Source organism: Vulpes vulpes, chromosome 9 (genome assembly GCF_048418805.1).
Source record: "Vulpes vulpes isolate BD-2025 chromosome 9, VulVul3, whole genome shotgun sequence".
Classification (NCBI taxonomy): Eukaryota; Metazoa; Chordata; class Mammalia; order Carnivora; family Canidae; genus Vulpes; species Vulpes vulpes.
This window is the reverse complement of record NC_132788.1, coordinates 101,054,768-101,074,803: the sequence shown is the minus strand read 5'-3', so window position 1 is coordinate 101,074,803 and position 20,036 is coordinate 101,054,768. Positions and strand designations below refer to the sequence as shown.

Below are 20,036 nucleotides of genomic sequence, written 5' to 3'. Positions count from 1 at the left end.
TGAGTCTCCGTGTTTGAGAGGTCTTCCTATTTCACAAAGATGGTAAAACTAACCAAGAGGCTTTAGTAGGAATACTAGTAATATTAAGAAAATACTTAAAAAAGGGATGTGTGAGTGTCAGAGATGTTCTTCTTGGGGGAAGAAGCATCCAGACCAGCAGTTTACTAAGTCAGCTCATCTATATTCAACCAATGATGAAGTATGTTTTAAGTCAGACTTAAAACAGGAAGTGTTTTTAGCACACACGGACCAAGACCAGATGGCATCCCCTGTGGCTGGGCTCACCGGTGTCTGCACTATGAGACATGGGCACCCAAGGTTGCTGCCAGGTAGGCAGATTATCTGCAATCATGATAGACAACTAAAGCTACCCGGGAACTCTAGTTTAATACTTTTTCTGTTCTTTGCTTTATTTCTGGTTTTTGCTTTATTTCTGGTTTTCTCACTACCTCTTTAAGGGAGAACAGGGAGGAATTTAAAGAAAGGTATTAAGTCAGTTCTATTAAGTTTTTACAAGAGAAAGTGGGTGAAAATTTTTTTCTAGGCATGCTTGGGGACTTATCAGAGCGTTCGCATTGTACGGCCTGTTTTAGACCAGGTTCTCCAAAGAAACAGAACCAAGTTTCTGTGTATGTATACGTGTATATGTACGCATATGTATAGAGGTGTAAATTTGCGTGTAGATATATATGTATATGTGTGCGTGTAGAGAGAGAATGTGTTAGTTTAAGAAATTGGTTTATGAGATTGTTAAAGTTGGAAAGTCCAAAATCTGTAGGACAGGTTGGAAACCCAGGCATGTTTTCAGGGACACTGATGTTGGATCTCGAGTCTGAAGTCAGTCTGGAAGCAGAATTCTCTCTTCTTTGGAGGAGGTCAGTCTTTTTTCCTCCTAAGGTCTGTAACTGAGTGGGTGAGGCCCACCCACATGATGGAGGGTAATCCACTTGACTCAGAGTCTACTGACTTCAGTGTTAATCTCGTTTAAAAAACCACCTTCACAGCAACATCATGCCTCCCATGAATGGAAAGACAGACTCTAACAGCTGGCCATGTGATGATTGCCTGTGGGGTAGATTCCTTCCCACCTGCAACGGTTTTCATACCACGAGGCCTGTCCAGTGACCCATTGCTCAGGACCAGCCTGGGAGAGAAAGGGAAAGGCTGTGTCCTCAGTGTGCTGTAGGAGGGCTAGGAGCTCACTAGGAAGGAACCATAGAAGCCATGGGTGCTCCACGTGGAGAGTCCACTTAACCAAGAGATGGTGTCTTGACCTGTCAGTGCAATAGTTCTCTACCCCTCCCCTGTCATTAGCTCCCCTTCTCATGATTTCTGGGCTCCCTCCATTGGGAGAGGCTGGCATTTCTAAGGTATGTCCCATACGTCAGCTGTCTGCACATAATTTGCCCCCTTTCCTGTAGCACCGAGGCTCCAGAGGACAGTGTCCGTTAGTGACTGACTCCTTGAGGAGTCCAGGGGGAGGGAGAGAAGAGGACTGCTTTTACAATCTTCGTAAATGACAAGAGCTTTGGGAGAGCCATGGACTGCAGCATCAGAGCCACCACCCATGACGCAATGGCCATGAGGATAAGGGTTGAAACTGGAGCTCCGTCTCTTCTCTCTGTCACATCTCTGTTTTTTGTTTTTGTTTTTGTTTTTGTTTTTGCCCCAGGACTCTTGATGCTGCTGCTGTTGCCATTGGGAGCTGCAGCCCAGAAAACTAGTGGTGAGTCTGTCCAGCCAGCCCCCCTGATGACATAAGCTGGGGAGTGCATGCTGGGGCCTTGGTACTGCCACCCATAAAGGGGAAGTGGGGGCATATTCTTGAGGTAAGGCTCTGGTCCTCTGGAGAAACTGCTCTACCTCCCCAGATGTCCAGAGCTTTCTGTCTTTTTCCTCTTCCAATGACAGCTATCCCTCTCTTCTTCCTCCACTTCCCCTCTTCTGCTCCTGGACACCCAGCTGGCAGCAGGCTTCCTCCATTTCTTGAGTTTTCTGACTGTGGTCTCTGTCCCCACACCCTTTGCCCCCACAGGCTGTGCTCGCTGGTGCCCTCCGAAATCCACATGTGTCAATGCCACCACTTGTCGCTGCTCTCCAGGATTCAGTTCTTTGTCTGGGGAGATCTTCAGCAGCCCCTTGGAGAGTTGTGATGGTACAACTTGTGACTTGGGTGGTGGAGGGGCATGGAGATGGTGGCGGGAGGTATTGGGGGGAAGGTGTTCTACTCTATGCCTCATGTTGCTTGTCTATAAATTGGAGATAATCTTTGTACCTACCCTCCACCAATGGAGTGAGATTTAAAATTTATGTGTGTGAAGAACAGAAAGAGACCACTACAGAGCAGAGTGTCAAATACAAGTTATTATCATAGTCACTGCTGTTATTACTGTGATAATTCTCATAGCACAAGGAAAGGAGAGAGTAGTCGAAGCAACAGAAGGAAAGAAACATCTAGGACCTGGAAGCTCAGGCTCTCATCCTAATGTGAGCTCACCAGGAACACCAGGCCTCTTACCATTATGTTTTCCCACCTGACTTGTCACAGCAATCCCATGAAGCAAGCAGAGCTACATGGTTTTTTAAATGATCAAATTTGGACTCAAAGAGATTGAGTGACTTGTCACTCAATCCTAGGTGGAAGAACCTAGGTCTGGTTTGAAAACAGATTTTATTCTTCACCCAGACAGGGTTACAAAAGGAGATTATATTACTTAAAAATAATTAAGGTGGTTAATTTTGTATTATGTGAATTTTACACTAAAAATAAGGAAAAATGAAATTATAGTGTTTTTACACCAATTTCATTAATTAAAATTGTGTTAGATGGATATTTTCTTATAACAAAGGAAAGTATTCCTAATGTTAGAAAAGAAAAAAATACTCTTAAAATTTCCCAGTAGTCTGTGTAGTGTACTTATGGGTGATTTTCTTAGCTTTCATTCTTATTTTACTTTTTCTTTGTTCTTCTAAATATCCGTGTGTCATCTGATATTTGGGGGAAAGTAAATTTTATCATGGAAAAAAAGGTGATGTTACTCTCGCCATGCCCCTCCATGTTGTAGAGGTATCCCTACAGATCCCCCATGTATTTGCATGTGTATCTTGTGGAAACTCTTGGCTGGGTGAGCATGGCAAGGAGACATGGCTGGTGTGATTGGATCCCATGTCCCTTCTGGGAGCACACCTGTCAGGTTGAGGATTTCTCATCATTGTGTCTTCCCCTCCTGCACACCTCATTCTCACCTGTCTCCCACCCCACCCCACCCAACAACCTTGAAGGCAGATGTCCAGCCATTGCCACCATCTGAGAGAAGAGGTCAGTCCCATCCACCAGGTGGGGGTGAACATGAATGTGTCAGGTGTGTCTTCCCACATCCTGCCATGTCCTGGTGTTGACACCCAAGCCTGGACCTGGGACCTTAGAAGGGAAGTCTAGGAGTTCTGGTGGGAAACTGCTCTGGGGGAGACAAGTTGCCTGCCCTGACTCAGCGTGATGCCAGGAGTCCTTTCAGGCTCTGAAAGTCTTTGGTTTCCCGATTGGAACGTACAGAAGAAACATTCTGTCTCTGCATTTTGATACATTCCTGTCTTGTAGATTCTTATAGAACAGTTATTTTTAGCCAGTGATGTGTAGCCCCAGCTCTGTGGGTCCTGAAGCTACCCAAAGAAAACCTTGCTGGAGGGAATCTTTGCTCTCATGTTTAGAGAACAGACAGAGATAAGATTCCAGAAATGCCCGCAGTGACTCAGCTGTGAGAACTGCATGCTGCTTCCTCATTTCATATCTGCAATGGACTCTGATAAGAGGAACTTCCTCCAGGGTTGGAGGTAGGCAAGTCTCCTCCAGAAACGTCCTCAGGCTTCTTGAAAATGTCTGATGTTGAGAGCTCGGGGGAGCAGGTGATGAGTACTCTGAGGTGTACTAAGGTCACCATGAGTAATTGGAGGTGGAAACTATCAATGGGCAGGGGCCTGACCACCTGGCTTTATCTTCAGGTGTGAATGGTAAGTTTTAACAGTCAATGACTCCTTTCACTGACTTAGCATCGAGAGTGGGCTTCAGTGCCACTGTCACCCTGACTGGAGCCCAACTCCACATCCCCAATAGTGTAAACAGATTATAGTGCTTTCGTCCACCTCACAAGGCCTGCAGAAGGGGATGCAGACCTCCTCGTAGCTCCCATTCTAAAACAACAGAGTATCTGAATCTAGGTGCCCTCAGACCCAACCAGAGAGTAGAGATGAGCAGAGCAGGTAGCAGGCTTTCTAGAGCAGCTGGCTCAGCTCAGATCTGCTCCAGGAATGCCACCTGCAAGCTGAGTTTTCTCCAGTCCCGTTGGCAGAGTCAGGCTGGAGGTCAGGCCTCTGCCCTGCATGAACTCACACCTTTGGGAGGTGACCCTTTCCCCTGTTGTGTTCCAGACATCAATGAGTGTGGACCACCCCCGTTGGTGTCCTGTGGACGGTTAGCAGACTGTCAGAACACAGAGGGGAGCTACCACTGCATGTGCAGCCCGGGATATGCACTTGCTTCTGGGGCAACGACATTCATGAATGAGAGTGAGAACACATGTCGAGGTAGGAACCTCCCTACATCTTTTATCTCTGCATCCATGAGGTTTGGGATCACTCACCCCACTTTCTCCAGGCTCAGAGAACACTCTGGACATCTACTCGGCATAATGTTTTTTCCAAACTCCAAGACTCAGAACCCTCTGCAGAGGGTCACTTCTGTAATTTTGGAATATCCTCCATGCCCACCTGGCATTTTCTTTTTCTTTTTTTTCTTTTCTCTTCTTTTATCTATTTATTTTCAATTTTCATTTATTCATTTATTTTTTAAAGACTTTATTTATTTATCTATTCATGACACACACACACACACACACACACACACACACACACAGGCAGAGACACAGGCAGAGGGAGAAGCAGGCCCCATGCTAGGAGCCTGATATAGGACTCGATCCCAGGACTCCAGGAACATGCCCCTGGTCGAAGGCCAGAGCCAAACCACTGAGTCATCCAGGGATCTTCTATTTTCAAATTTTATTTAAATTCCAGCTAGTTAACATATAGTGTAATAATTAGTTTCAGGTATAGAATTTAGTGATTCATCACCTCCATACAACATCCACTGCTCATCAGGACAAGTTCCCTCCTTTGTCCCCATCACCTACTTAGCCCATCACCCACTCACCTCCTGTCTGGTAACCAGCAGTTTATTTTCTATAGTTAAGAGTCTAATTTCCTGGTTTGCCTCCCTCCACTGCTACTCATCTGTTTTGTTTCTTAAATTCCATATATGAGGGCCATCATATAATATTCGTCTTTCTCTGATTGATATATTTCACTTAGCATAATATGTGGTAGCTCTATCCACATCATTGTTAATGGTAAGATTTCATTATTTTTGATGGATGAGTAATATTCTATTGGATATGTACACCACATCTTCCTTGATCATTCATTAGCTGATGGACATTTGGGCTCTTTCTATAGTCTGGCTATTGTTCGTAATACTGCTATAAATACTGGGGTGCATGAATCTCTTTGAATCAGTTTTGTGTCCTTTGAGAAAATATCTAGTTGGCATCTTATTTTCATAAAATAAGCAAAATAAGCTTTATTTTCATAAAGCAAAAGAGAGAGATGGCATCAAGCTACTTCACAATTGGAAGCATGTGTGTTCCAACACAATATCCATCTTGTTCACCATCATCAATGACTGCCATGATGAGTCCTGCCCCCACTGTAGTCCACATGGGCTTGGCCACACTGGGAGCCCTGTCATACCCCTGGGTCCTGAAGGATTAGGGATACTGTTCAGAAACATGGGAGGAGGGATATTTGAGGCAATGCCCATTGTCCCCTGCTGGCCCTGCTCCTGGCCAACAACTCCATATGGAGAAGAGGCTTCCTGGCATATTGACATAGCTTTTCATGCTTGGCCTCTATCTATTACCCCATGCAAGGTTCTGTCTGACTGTCCCTAATAATTTTAATTCACTGAACTGTGGCAAATATGATCAGCATCTGGGATGTTGTGTTGGTGGTGGGTAGGGTCATGTGGACCAGCCCTCAATACTCAGAGATTCAAGTGAATGGAAGAGGCTGCCATCTGGACCAAATGGCAAGAGAGATCATATTGGGGACCACTGCCCCAGACTGATGGTCTTCCAAGGGGGTCAACACAAGTCCCAGGATGACTCAGACCAGTTGGGGACAGAAGATGAAGGCTGAGCCCATTTGTAGAGCCCACAGGTCCATGTCCTTTGTAGAGACACAGGGCCAAGAAGACAGAAACATCTTCCACCCCTCACTATCAGCACATGACCCCATTCCAGCTACTCAGCCCCTGCTTAGTGCTGGCCTTACTCAGGTGTGGATTCTCACCATTTCCTGCCAGTCAGGGAAGGTCTTCTTGGGAATCAGAAAAAGTCACCTTCATCACCTGAAGGTCACTTGGCTGGACATAACCTCCTTGTCCACCTCAGTTTGGTGCCCACTGTCTAGGTGGCCCTGGACTGTCTGGCATCATCTTTATTCTCCCTTCCTCTGTAGAAAGTTTTCTTCTGAGGAGCCTGGCCCAGGTTTGGTCTTGGTCCATTTCCACAGAGCTGGAGTCTCAGAGACATAGTGGATGAGGGAGGGTTGTCTTGCTGAGTCACCAGGATTCCAAGGGGAAGTTAGGCAGCTAGAAGTTGCCCTGGAAAATTAGGAAAAAACCATCGATGGGATCTCAGATAGTTCTGCTTGGGGAACACAGCATTTGCTCTGCACTTGGTTCTGAGGAAGGCCCACCCTGGACTTGTCTAAGTCCTCAAAATGGGACTAGATGGCCATGAGGTCCCTGCCTCAACTGGGAGCTGCCACGAGAGGCCAAGGGAACCAGAGCTGGCATATAGGGAGGACTTAGGCTGATTCCTGCCACATCTGGACAACAGAACATCAGGGCCACCATACTGGCCCATAGGATGCCTCTGTGTAAATTAGAAAAGGCACACACTCATTGAAGTCGAGAAAGCAGGGGCTTCCAGATGTTTCTATCCCAGAAAACAGGTGTAGGCATCCATTACCCTCTCTTTCCTCCCGCAGATGTGGATGAATGTCAGCTGAAACCCAGAGTGTGTAAAAGCCGTGGCATCTGCACCAACACCAAAGGCAGCTATACCTGCAAGTGCCCGCCTGGCTTTGAGCTCAATCTGGGCGACCTGAATCTGTGCACAGGTAGAGGCCCTGGAAGATGCTGTGAGGCTGTGCTGGAGCTGGGGAGAGGCCGAGGCAGATCCCGTAGCCCCAGGAGGAGAGAGAAGATCCTCAGTTTCCAGAAACACCGGGGGTTTGCTCTGCCCAAGGATTCACCTCCCCAGAAGATACCACCACAAAGCAGGGAGGCAGCAGGGCCTTTCAGGCCTGGGGTTCCCTTGTGGAGGTTCCAGAAGCGATTTGGGTCCCCCACTTGCCCCTGTTCATCTGTAACACTCAAGCAGGAAGTATCTCTATATCTCTGAGAAGAGAGCCTCAATTTTGAGCTGAGGAGGAAATGAGTAAGAGCCTTGATTGGGAGGTCCAGTTCCCATGAGTCTGTTTCCCTCTTTGCCATAGTTATTGCCTGAAAATGGGGGATAGTGTCCCTGCTGAGCTCATCTTGAAGGAAGCTTCCATGAGGAGATTTGGCAGTGGAGAGGCAGCCATACTTTCAGGAATGGTGCGTGCTCAGTGCAGGCAGTGAGGAGACAGGAAACCTGGCCTGGGTAGGGCAGGGCTGACCCTCTGGGATATGTTCTAATAAGGACAGGGATGCAGCTTGGGACAGCACTGGTGGCATTCCCGAGCCCCCATCAGTCAACACAAGGGCATCTCAGTGTCACAACCTCCCTGGTTAGAGGCCCATCACAGCCTCCCCCCTTTATCCACCCCCACAATCCACACCATATGTGAAGAGACTCAGCTTTGTCTGGAATGACACATATTCCTGGTTCTCCCCTGTCCACTTTGCAGGGAAATTATGGAGTTTTTACAGAGGAAAATGCTATCATTACATTTATATTGACAGGCTAGGTGGCTGGTACGGGTGTGTGTGTGTGTGTGTGTGTGGTATTCTTGATGTAAAGAGCTAAGGAGTCTGAGAGTAGGGAAGGAAGGATGGCCAGTGAGGGGAGTAGACTCTGACCGTCTGGCTTTGTCCTCAGATGTGAATGAATGTACCTCGGGGCAGAACTCATGCCACAACTCCACCCACTGCCTCAACAACATCGGTGGCTATGAGTGCCGCTGCCGCCCGGGATGGAAGCCGGTTCCTGGATCCCCCAATGGCCCAAGCAACACCGTCTGTGAAGGTCCAGAGCTTAGACGCCACATCCTGGAGACCCACACTCAGAACATCTGATCACATATTCAGTGACACCCACACAAACCAAGCAGCATGAACCCTGGGGGCGTCCTGCCCTACCAGGCATTAATTCCTTTGAGGCTGGATGGGAAAAGATCTGGGGTTTCCCGGGGAAGGAGCTGAGGTACCGAGGAGCAGGCTCCTTGGAGACCCCAGGCAGCAGCTAATTACTAACTGGGACAAAGGTATTTCTATATTCACAACCTGCACATCAGTACAGGGATCACATGCTAGGTGTCAGGCTTCTGCACACTTCCCATAAGCCCTGCATCACCAGGATGTGGGGTCAGCAGGTGATATCACCTCCCATCAATGGGAGACACTAACACAGGAAACAGGAGCAGGGCACGGAGAGGAAAGGTGTTCTGATTCCCATCTTTGTGCCCCCAGAAGAGGATGAGTGCAGCTCAGGGAAGCATACGTGCCATTACTCCACCGTCTGCGTCAACACTTTGGGCTCCTACAAGTGCCGCTGCCGCCGGGGCTGGAAGCCCAAACCTGGATTCCAGGATAAGCAACTGAACACCACCTGCGAAGGTACCTGGTCTCACCTGACCCCAGACCCCACCCCGACACAGACACACTCTTTTTTTTTTTTTTAAGATTTATTTATTTATTTATGAGAGAGAGAGAGAGGCAGAGACACAGGCAGAGGGAGAAGCAGGCTCCATGCCGGGAGCCCGACGCGGGACTCGATCCCAGGATCCCATGATCGCGCCCTGGGCCAAAGGCAGGCGCTAAACCGCCGAGCCACCCAGGGATCCCCAGACACACTCTTTTCTCTTGTATATTTTTTAATTGAAGTTTGTTTTGCCAACATATGGTATGACACCCAGTGCTCATCCTGTCAAGTGCCCCCTCAGTGCCCGTCACCTAGTCACCGCATCCCCCTGCCCACCTCCCCTTCCACTACCCCTTGTTCATTTCCCAGAGTTAGGAGTCTCTCATGTTCTGTCATCCTCACTGATATTTCCCACTCATTTTGTCTCCTTTCCCCTTTCATCCCTTTCACTGTTTTTTTTATATTCCCCATATGAATGAGACCATATAATGATTGTCCTTCTCCTATTGACTTGTTTCACTCAGCATAATACCCTCCAGTTCCATCCACGTCGAAGCAAATGGTGGGTATTTGTCATTTCTAATGGCTGAGTAATATTCAAATGTATATATACACATCTTCTTAATCCATTCATCTTTCAATGGACACTGAGGCTCTTTCCACATTTTGGCTATTGTGGACATTGCTGCTATAAGCATTGTGGTGAGACAGACACAGACACTCTTACAAGTAATGAAAATCTGTTCTAGTCCCTGCAGAGATGTCCTTCCCCAACTGGAACCCACCCCCTGGAATCAAGAGCCAGGTGAGTGGCCCTAGCAGGGACCAGGAGGCAGGCATCCCTCTGTGCAGCCTGCCTGATCCACCCATTTCCCCCAAGCTCCCACATCCACATGTGAGGATCTCTGACCTCTCTCATCTCTATTCTAGAGACTCTCTAATTTCTTTGAAAGAGTCCAAGAACTGCACAGAGACTTCAAGCCAGCCTTGGCTCAGGAAACCATCCAGGTAAGGGCACACCCCAGGAGAGGCAAGGTGGAGGCATCCCATAGAGGCCTGGGAGCAGGAAGCCCCAACACAATGCCGCCTCTCTGAGGCCCTGTTTCTCCCAGGGTGGATGGGAGGAGCAGACATGCAGACATTGGTACTCATTGTTAACACCCATCTGAGCCCATAAATGACTTTTCTTCCTGCTGTTTGTGGACATTGGGCTAATTTCATTCTTGGTATTTGTGAAAAAGGGTTGACTATGTGTGGCTGGATTGTAGAGGCAAAGACCCAGGGACTCTGAATCAGTAACACCTTTATCTACCAATGAGTCTCCAGGGTCTGTTTCTGGGGTTGAGTGGGCAGGGTCTTCATGGCTCACTAGCTCTGTGTCCTCATTCCTCTAGGACCTAATACAGGAGGTAGATGAGCTGCTGGAGACTCCCGGGGATCTGGAGGCCCTGCCCCACTCAAAGCAGCATTGTGTGGCCACTAACCTGCTTGTTGGCCTGGAAGGTGTCCTCAGAAATGTAAGCCAGGCCCTGCCCAATGGGCCATGGACCTTCAATGCATCTGCAGGCACAGGTAAATTCTGGAGTCTGCCCCAGGCTCCTGCCTGCTCTGTCTGTTCCCCACCTCATTTGTCCCCCGAATTCACTGGAGGGAGTGAATATATGTATCCCTCAGTGTTACATCCATAAACCAGTCAGTAAGAGATTAAATGAATAAAACTAAATCATACACATTTTTATTGTAATATAAGTTAGCAGCAGATGATATAATTATAAAGAATTTAAGATAAAATAGAAACATCTTCATGAGAAGACAATTTGCTAAATTTTTAAGAAAAAATTGATATTATTTGATAACTAAGTATGATTTATTTTATTGAGGTAAAACTCATGTATCATAAAATTCAACATTTTGAACAAAACATACAGTTCAGTTGCACTTGTACACTCACAGAGTTGAACAACTATCACCTCCATTTCTAGAATATTTTCATCACCCCAAAGTAATCAGTGTACCCCTTACACAGTCATTTCTCATCTCTCTGTCACCAGCCCCTGGCAGCCACCAGGCTGTTTTCTGTGTCTGCAGATTTGCCTATTCTGGACATTTCGTATCTATAGAATCTTGTAATAAATTACTTTATAGTTTGGCTTCTTTCACATAGCATCATGGTTTCAAGGTGAATCCATGTTGTAGCATTTGGCAGTATTTCTTTCCTTTTTACAGTTGAATAATATTGTATCATTGTGAATAGAGCACCTTTTGTGAATCCATTCGTCTGCTGACTGACCTTTGGGTTGTTGCCAACATTTCATGATTTTTGAATAGTGTTACTATGATATTGGTGGACAAGTTTTTGTTTTAGTAACTGTTCTCAGCTCTTTACATACATACATAGGAGTGGAATTTATTTTCTTTTTTGAAATTTTTTTTATTGGAGTTCAATTTGCCAACATATAGCATGACACCCAGTGCTCATCCCGCCAAGTGCCCACCTCAGTGCCCATCACCCAGTCACCTCAACCCCCCACCCACTTCCCCTTCCACTACTCCTTGTTCATTTCCCAGACTTAGGTGTCTCTCATGTTTTCTCACCCTCACTGGTATTTTCACTCATTGTCTCTCCTTTCCCTTTACTCCCTTTCACTATTTTTTATATTCCCCAAATGAATGAGACCATATAATGTTTGTCTTTATCCGATTGACTTATTTCACTCAGCATAATACCCTCCAGTTCCATCCACATCAAAGCAAATGGTGGGTATTTGTCGTTTCTAATGGCTGAGGAATATTCCATTGTATACATAAACCACATCTTATTATCCATTCATCTTTCGATGGACACTGAGGCTCCTTCCACAGTTTGGCTATTGTGGGCACTGCTGCTAGAAACATCGGGGTGCAGGTGTCCCGGCATTTCACTGCATCAGTATCTTTGGGGTAAATCCCCAACAGTGCAATTCCTGGGTCGTAGGGCAGGTCTATTTTTAACTCTATGAGGAACCTCCACACAGTTTTCCAGAGTGGCTGCAGCAGTTCACATTCCCACCAACAGTGCAGGAGGGTTCCCCTTTCTCCACATCTTCTCCAACATTTGTGGTTTCCTGCCTTGTTAATTTTCCCCATTCCCACTGGTATGAGGTGGAATCTCATTGTGGTTTTGATTTGTATTTCCCTGATGGCCAGTGATGCAGAGCATTTTCTCAGGTGCTTGTTGACCATGTCTATGTCTTCCTCTGTGAGATTTCTCTTCATGTCTTTTGCCCATTTCATGATTGGATTGTTTGTTTCTTTGCTGTTGAGTTTAATAAGTTCTTTATAGATCTTGGATACTAGCCCTTTATCTGATAGGTCATTTGCAAACAGCTTCTCCCATTCTGTAGGTTGTCTTTTAGTTTTGTTGACTGTTTTTTTTAAAATAATATTTTATTTTTAATTGGTGTTCATATTGCCAACATACAGAATAACACCCACCCAGTGCTCATCCCGTCAAGTGCCACCCAGTCACCCACACCCCACACCCTCCTCCCATTCCACCACCCCTAGTTCGTTTCCCAGAGTTAGGAGTCTTCCATGTTCTGTCTCCCTTTCTGATATTTCCTACCCATTTCTTCTCCCTCCCCTCTATTCCCTTTCACTATTATTTATATTCCCCAAATGAATGAGACCATATAATGTTTGTCCTTCTCCGATTGACTTATTTCACTCAGCATAATACCCTCCAGTTCCATCCACGTCGAATCAAATGGTGGGTATTTGTCGATTCTAATGGCTGAGTAATATTCCATTGTATACATAGACCACATCCTATTTATTTATTTATTTATTTATTTATTTATTTATTATTTATTTTTTATTTTTTAAATTTCTTAATAATAAATTTATTTTTTATTGGTGTTCAATTTGCCAACATACAGAATAACACCCAGGGCTCATCCCGTCAAGTGCCTCCTTCAGTGCCCGCCACCCAGTCACCCCCACCCCCCCACTCTCCTCCCCTTCCACGACCCCTAGTTCGTTTCCCAGAGTTAGGAGTCTTTATGTTCTGACTCCCTTTCTGATATTTCCTACCCATTTCTTCTCCCTTCCCCTCTATTTGCTTTCATTATTATTTATATTCCCCAAATGAATGAGACCATATAATGTTTGCCCGTCTCCGATTGACTTTTTTCACTCAGCATAATACCCTCCAGTTCCATCCACATCGAAGTAAATGGTGGGTACTTGTCGTTTCTTTCTTTCTTCTTCTTCTTTTTTTTTTAATATCATCTTGCTTATGTTCTTTGCCACTTTATTTTATTTTTTTTTCTGTTTTTCCATTCTTTATTTTGTCTGGGTTTTACAGAAGCAAGGTTTTAAGTCATGAAAGAGAGGTTACAGAATGCAACACAACAGCTGCCAATTGAGCTGTTCTTTTTTTTTAATAATAAATTTATTTTTTATTGGTGTCCAATTTGCCAACATCCAGAATAACACACAGTGCTCATCCCGTCAAGTGCCCCCCTCAGTGCCTGTCACCTTCATCCTCACCCCCCGCCCTCCTCCCCTTCCACCACCCCTAGTTCTTTTCCCAGAGCTGGAGTCTTTATGTTCTGCCTCCCTTCTGATATTTCCTACCCATTTCTTCTCCCTTCCCTTCTATTCCCTTTCATTATTATTTATATTCCCCAAATGAATGAGACCATATAATGTTTGTCCTTCTCTGATTGAGTCATTTCACTCAGCATAATACCCTCCAGTTCCATACATGTTGAAGCAAATGGTGGGTATTTGTCATTTCTAATGGCTGAGTAATATTCCATTGTATACATAAACCACATCTTCTTTATCCATTCATCTTTCGATGGACACCGAGGCTCCTTCCACAGTTTGGCTATTGTGGACATTGCTGCTAGAAACATCGGGGTGCAGGTGTCCCGGCATTTCACTGCATCTGTATCTTTAGGGTAAATCCCCAACAGTGCAATTGCTGGGTCATAGGGCAAGTCTATTTTTAACTCTTTGAGGAACCTCCACAGAGTTTTCCAGATGGTGCACCATTTCACATTCCCACCAACAGTGTAAGAGGGTTCCCTTTTCTCCGCATCCTGTCCAACATTTGTGGTTTCCTGCCTTGTTAATTTTCCCCATTCTCACTGGTGTGAGGTGGTATCTCATTGTGGTTTTGATTTGTATTTTCCTGATGGCAAGTGATGCAGAGCATTTTCTCATGTGCGTGTTGGCCATGTCTATGTCTTCCTCTGTGAGATTTCTGTTCATGTCTTTTGCCCATTTTTTTTTTTGTGGGATCAATGGTGGAGTTTATTTTTTTATTTTTAACAATACATTTATTTTTTATTGGTGTTCAATTTACCAACATACAGAATAACAAGCAGTGCTCATCCCATCAAGTGCCCCCCTCAGTGCCCGTCACCCACTCACCCCCACCCCCCGCCCTCCTCCCCTTCCACCACCCGTAGTTCCTTTCCCAGAGTTAGGAGTCTTTACGTTCTGTCTCCCTTTCTGATATTTCCTACCCATTTCTTCTCCCTTCCCTTCTATTCCCTTTCACTATTATTTATATTCTTAAAGGGGAATTTTAAGAGTCCCCCTCAAAATTTCTTGCAGAGCTGGTTTGGAGGTCACATATTCTTTCAGTTCCTGCCTGTCTTGGAAGCTCTTTATCTCTCCTTCCATTCTGAATGAGAGCCTTGCTGGATAAAGTATTCTTGGTTGTATGTTTTTCTCATTTAGGACCCTGAATATATCCTGCCAGTCCTTTCTGGCCTGCCAGGTCTCTTTGGAGAGGTCTGCTGTTACCCTAATACTCCTCCCCATAAAAGTCAGGGATTTCTTGTCTCTTGCTGCTTTAAGGATCTTCTCTTTATCTTTGGAATTTGCAAGCTTAACTATTAAATGTCGAGGTGTTGAATGGTGTTTATTGTTTTTAGGGGGGATCTCTCTATTTCCTGGATCTGAATCCATGTTTCCCTTCCCTGATTAGGAAAGTTTTCAGCTATGATTTCTTCAAATAGATATTCTGGCCCTCTGTCCCTTTCAGCGCCCTCGGGAACCCCAATTAAAGTAGGTTTTTCTTCCTCAGGCTGTCGTTTATTTCCCTTAATGTATCCTCATGGTCTTTTAATTGCCTGTCTCTTTTTTCCTCAGTTTCCCTCTTTGCCATCAACTTGTCTTCTATGTCACTCACTCGTTCTTCCACCTCGTTAAACCTCGTTGTTAGGACTTCTAGTTTGGATTGCATCTCATTCAATTGATTTGTAATTTCTGCCTGATTAGATCTACGTTCTGCAGTCATGAGTCCCTTGAGTCCTATGCTTTTTTCTAGAGCCACCAGGAGCTGTATAATAGTGCTTCTGAATTGGCTTTCTGACATTGAATTGTAATCCAGATTTTGTAACTCTGTGGGAGAGAGGACTGTTTCTGATTCTTTCTTTTGAGGTGAGGTTTTCCTTCTAGTCATTTTGCTCAGTGCAGAGTGGCCAAAAACAAGTTGTATTGGGAAAAGGAGAAAAAGAGAGAAGAGAAAGAAGGAAAGAAAAGAGAAAAAGAAAAAAGAAAAAAGGAAGAAAAAAAGGAAAAAAGAGAAGAAAAAGAGAAAGAAAAAGAAAGGAAAAAAAGGGTGGGGAAAGCAAACAGAAATCAAAAAGCAAAACAAACAAACAAACAAACAAAAAGCAAAAAGGAAAAAACAAAAAACAAAAAAACACGGGGGAGTATCTTCTGATTCTGTATACTTTAAGTCCCTTGACTTCCCCTGGAACTGGTCCTTCTCGCTGGTCTTCTGGGGGAGGGGCCTGTTGTGCTGATTTTCAGGTGTTAGCACTTGGGGGAGCTGCTCTGCCCCCTGCCTGGTGCAGGGCTCAGTGGGGGTTGTTGACCCCGTGAGGCCCCAGGAGGAACAACCCCAGTGGCGGGGCCTGCTCTGGAGCCCTGGATTCAGCCCCCGCAGTAACTCCGGGGCTCTCCGTCTGCAGGGCCTGGAGGCTCCGGGGCGGGGCCGCTGATCTGCTCAGCTCGGAGCAGGAGCGTGTTTGCGGTCTTGAGCCCTCCGGGCCTCTGCCTGTCCCTGGGGGAGGCCGGATCCTGGGCTGTGTCCCAGCGCCCTGTGCTCCGGGGCCTGCGCTGTTGGATTCGCGCTCCCCGCCGTGCAGCCCCCTCTGCGGAGCCGCCGCCCGAGCCCCTGCGAGCTGCTCCCGGGTCAATGTGTGCGCGCTGCAGCCCTTCAGGGAGCTCCGCCGCGGGGTGTGGCACACTCTCCCCGGGGCGCAGATGCCTGTTAGTGTCCCCGGGAGCCCGAGGGCATCCCCGCCCTCCTGGGTCCTGCTCTAACTCCCTGCGAGGCCTTTCCGCCCGGGAAGGTTGGTGCAGCTCCTGCTCCTCCGGGACGGGGCTCTCCTGTCCTGGGGACACTCGCCCCGGCCTCAGCCCGGCTCCTCGCGGGGCCCCTCCCCCTTGGATGCCTTTTGTTTCTTTATTTCTTTTTCCCCCGTCTTCCTACCTTGATAGATGTGTGAACTCTTCTCACTGTAGCATTCCAGCTGGTCTCTCTTTAAATCTCAGGCCAAATTCGTAGATTTTCAGGATGATTTGAAGGTTATCTAGGTAATTTGGTGGGGACAGGTGACTTGGAGACCCTACTCTTCCACCATCTTATTATCTACTATTATTTTGTAGTTTGTATGTCTCTAGGAATTTTTCACTTTCATCTAGGTTATCCGTTTGTTGGTGTCCAGTTGCTCAAAGTATTTTTGCATAAACCTTTATTAATTCAGTGTGTGTGTTTTCGTGTGTTTGTGTGTATGGAAACACACATATAAAATAATGATATTATAGCAGCTACTATAGGCAGAATTACTAACCTACTTCTCTTATATAACTCCTACGACTCATAGACTTGTCCCTGGAGGTGCAGGAGGAAGGATACAGAAATGTCACTTTGAGTCAGAATCTGGCAAAGATGATGCTGAAATGGGATGTGGTGCACAAATCTGGTGACTCAGGTAATGGCTGAGATGGGAGGAAGGTCACAAGTTGCTCCAGGATGTGACAGGCAGGGAACTGAAGGATAAAGGGAAAGGGGATGTTTAGTAGGCCACAAAGAGTGCATCTGAGGAGGGCTCTGTTGTGCACCCCAAGGTTTCAACATGGTCTTGTCCTTCAGGTCCTTCTGTGGTGGGCCTCCTCTCTACTCCAGGAATGGGCAAGTTGCTGGCGGAGGCTTCCCTGGTCCTGGAGCCTGAGAAGCAGGCAGTTCTGCATGGGGCACCCAAAGGCTTGCTGCAGGGAGTCTCCCCTGTCCTGCTCTCAGAGGTCATCTCTGCATTTATGAGCAACAAGGTCACCCAGAAGCTCAGCTCCCCTGTCACTTTCATCTTCTCTCACCATGTGAGTGCTGGTGCATGAGGCTGTGGATATGGAAGGAGCCTGGAAGGAGCCTGGGTCCTGGGCACAGCTTCGCTGCCTAGCTCAACCTTGAGGTTCTGCAGGGAGGTCCCCCATGAGTGCATCATTCCCCCAGGAAAGCCCTTTGCTAGCCAGCTTTGGATAAGCGTTTCTGAGCACCAGAACCACTGGCTCCCACCTATACTCTTCCTACAGTCAGTGACCCACGAGCCAAAACTAAAGGTGTTCTGTGTCTTCTGGGAGCACACTCAAGATGAATGCGGTCATTGGTCCACCAGAGGCTGCACAATGGTGGACAGTGGAGACACTAGCACCACCTGCCAGTGCACTCACCTCAGCAGCTTTGCCGTCCTCATGGCCCACTATGATGTGCAGGTGAGAGCCCTGAGAGGGACTGCATCCCTTGTCTATTGCTTTGTAACATATTTCCTCCATGTAGGGGCTTTAGAAAAATAGAAATTTATATCCTGTGGTTTCTTCAGAGCAGCAGTCAGGTATGGTGTGGCTCAGTTGCTGTTCAGGGTCTTATAAGCCTGAAATAAGCCAGAGCTGCATTCTCCTCTAAGGCTCAGATTCCTCCTTGAGCTCCCTAGTTACTGGTAGGTTTCAGTTCCTTGCAATTGTAGGACTGGGGTTCCACTTTCTAGCAATCTCTGAGCAGGAGATCATGCTCAGCAACTAGGGGCTACCTGCATTCCTTCTCTCATGGGCTCTTAGAGTGTATCGGCATTTCTTTTTTTTTTTTAATTTTATTTATATTGAATTTATTAACATTCACTGTATTTTCAGTTTCAGGGATAGAATTTTTTTTGATAGTATTTAATTAATTAATTAATTTATTTTTAATAATAAATTTATTTTTTATTGGTGTTCAATTTGCCAACATACAGAATAACACCCAGTGCTCATCCTGTCAAGTGCCCCCCTCAGTGCCCGCCACCCAGTCACCCCCACCCCCCCACCCTCCCCTTCCACCACTCCTAGTTCGTTTCCCAGAGTTAGGAGTCTTTATGTTCTGTCTCCCTTCCTGATATTTCCTACCCATTTCTTCTCCCTTCCCCTCTATTCCCTTTCACTATTATTTATATTCCCCAAATGAATGAGACCATATAATGTTTGTCCTTCTCTGATTGACTTCACTCAGCATAATTCCCTCTAGTTCCATCCACGTTGAAGCAAATGGTGGGTATTTGTAATTTCTAATGGCTGAGTAATATTCCGTTGTATACATAAACCACATCTTCTTTATCCATTCATCTTTCGATGGACACTGAGACTCCTTCCACAGTTTGGCTATTGTGGACATTGCTGCTATAAACATCGGGGTGCAGGTCTCCTGGCGTTTCATGATCAGGGTTAGAATTTAGTGATTCATCAACTGTATATGACACCTAGTCCTCATTATATCAAGTGCCCTCCTTAATGCCCATCACTCAGTTACCCCTTTCCCTTATACATCTCCCCTCCAGCAACCCTGTTTGTTTCCTATAGTTAAGAGTCTCTTGCTGTTTGCCTCCCTATTTTCCTCTTATTTTATTTTTCCTTCACTTCGCCTATGTTCATCTGTTTTGTATCTTAAATTCCAGATATTAGTGAAATCACATGCTATTGATCTTTCTCTGAGTGACTTATTTTGTTTAGCCTAATACCCTCTAGTTCCCTCTATGTTGTTGCAAATGACAAAATTTCATTCTTTTTGACGGCTGGGTAAACATTACATTGCTTATATAACCCTCCTCTTCCTTATCCATTTATCTGTTGATGAACATCTGGGTTCTTTCCATATTCTGGCTATTTTGGCCATTACTGCTATAACCATTGGGGTGTATGTGACCCTTTGAATCATTATTTTTGTATACTTTTGATAATATCTAGAGGTGCCATAGCTGGGTGGTAGTATAACTTTAACTTTTTGAGGAACCTCCACACTGTTTTTGAAAGTGGTTGCACCAATTTCCATAACCACTATAGTGTAAGAGGGTTCCTCCTTCTCCACATCTTTGTCAACATCTGTTGTTTCCTGAGTCGTTAATTGTAGCCATTCTGACAGGCATGAGGTGGTATCTCCTTGTGGTTTTGATTTGTATTTCCTTGATGGCGAGTGATGTGGAGCATTTTTTCAGGTGCTTGTTGGCCATATATGTCTTCTTTGGAGAAATGTCTGTTCATGTGTTCTGCCCATTTCTTGACTGGATTGTTTGTTTTTCAGGTGTGGAGTTTGATATGTTCATTATAGATTTTGGATATTAGCCCTCTGAGAAGTCTTTTGCAAATATCTTCTCCCATTCTGTAGGTTGTCTTTTAATTTTGTTGACTGTTTCCTTTGCTGTGCAAAAGCTTTTTATTCTGATGAAGTACCAAAGGTTCATTTTTGGTATTTTTTTTCCTCTTGCCTTTGGAGACTGTCTAGCAACAAGTTGCTGCAGCAAGATCCAAGAGGTAGTTTCTTGTGTTTTCTAGAATTGATGGATTCCTGTCTCACATTGAGGTCTTTCATCCTTTTTGAGTTTATTTTTGCATATGGTGTAAGAAAGTGGTCCAGTTTCATTCTCCTGCATGTGGCTGTCCATGTATCCCAACACATTTTGTTGAAGAGAATATTTTTTTCCATTGGATATTGTTTCCTGTTTTGTCAAAATAAGTTGGCCATAGAGTCGAGAATCCATTTTTGGG

The 20,036-nt window shown here is 45.6% G+C and overlaps 1 protein-coding gene across 2 annotated transcripts in view; it reads left to right on the top strand.

The window, feature by feature from the left end:
- Nucleotides 1–210: 210 nt before the first annotated feature.
- ADGRE2 (adhesion G protein-coupled receptor E2) overlaps nucleotides 211–20,036 on the top strand; it is a 46,113-nt gene continuing 26,287 nt past the window's right edge. Inside the window, exons 1-13 of one of the 2 annotated variants that reach the window (XM_072721376.1) lie at nucleotides 211–329; nucleotides 1,673–1,726; nucleotides 2,036–2,155; nucleotides 4,426–4,581; nucleotides 7,102–7,233; nucleotides 8,199–8,345; nucleotides 8,789–8,935; nucleotides 9,710–9,765; nucleotides 9,891–9,968; nucleotides 10,355–10,532; nucleotides 16,853–16,960; nucleotides 17,155–17,345; nucleotides 17,559–17,738. In XM_072721376.1, the coding sequence (XP_072577477.1) occupies nucleotides 260–329; nucleotides 1,673–1,726; nucleotides 2,036–2,155; nucleotides 4,426–4,581; nucleotides 7,102–7,233; nucleotides 8,199–8,345; nucleotides 8,789–8,935; nucleotides 9,710–9,765; nucleotides 9,891–9,968; nucleotides 10,355–10,532; nucleotides 16,853–16,960; nucleotides 17,155–17,345; nucleotides 17,559–17,738 (1,617 nt within the window). In that variant the 5' untranslated portion in view covers nucleotides 211–259. Of the gene's footprint in view, nucleotides 330–1,672; nucleotides 1,727–2,035; nucleotides 2,156–4,425; nucleotides 4,582–7,101; nucleotides 7,234–8,198; nucleotides 8,346–8,788; nucleotides 8,936–9,709; nucleotides 9,766–9,890; nucleotides 9,969–10,354; nucleotides 10,533–16,852; nucleotides 16,961–17,121; nucleotides 17,346–17,558; nucleotides 17,739–20,036 lie in introns of both variants that reach the window. The other variant, XM_072721375.1, reaches the window with a different exon arrangement.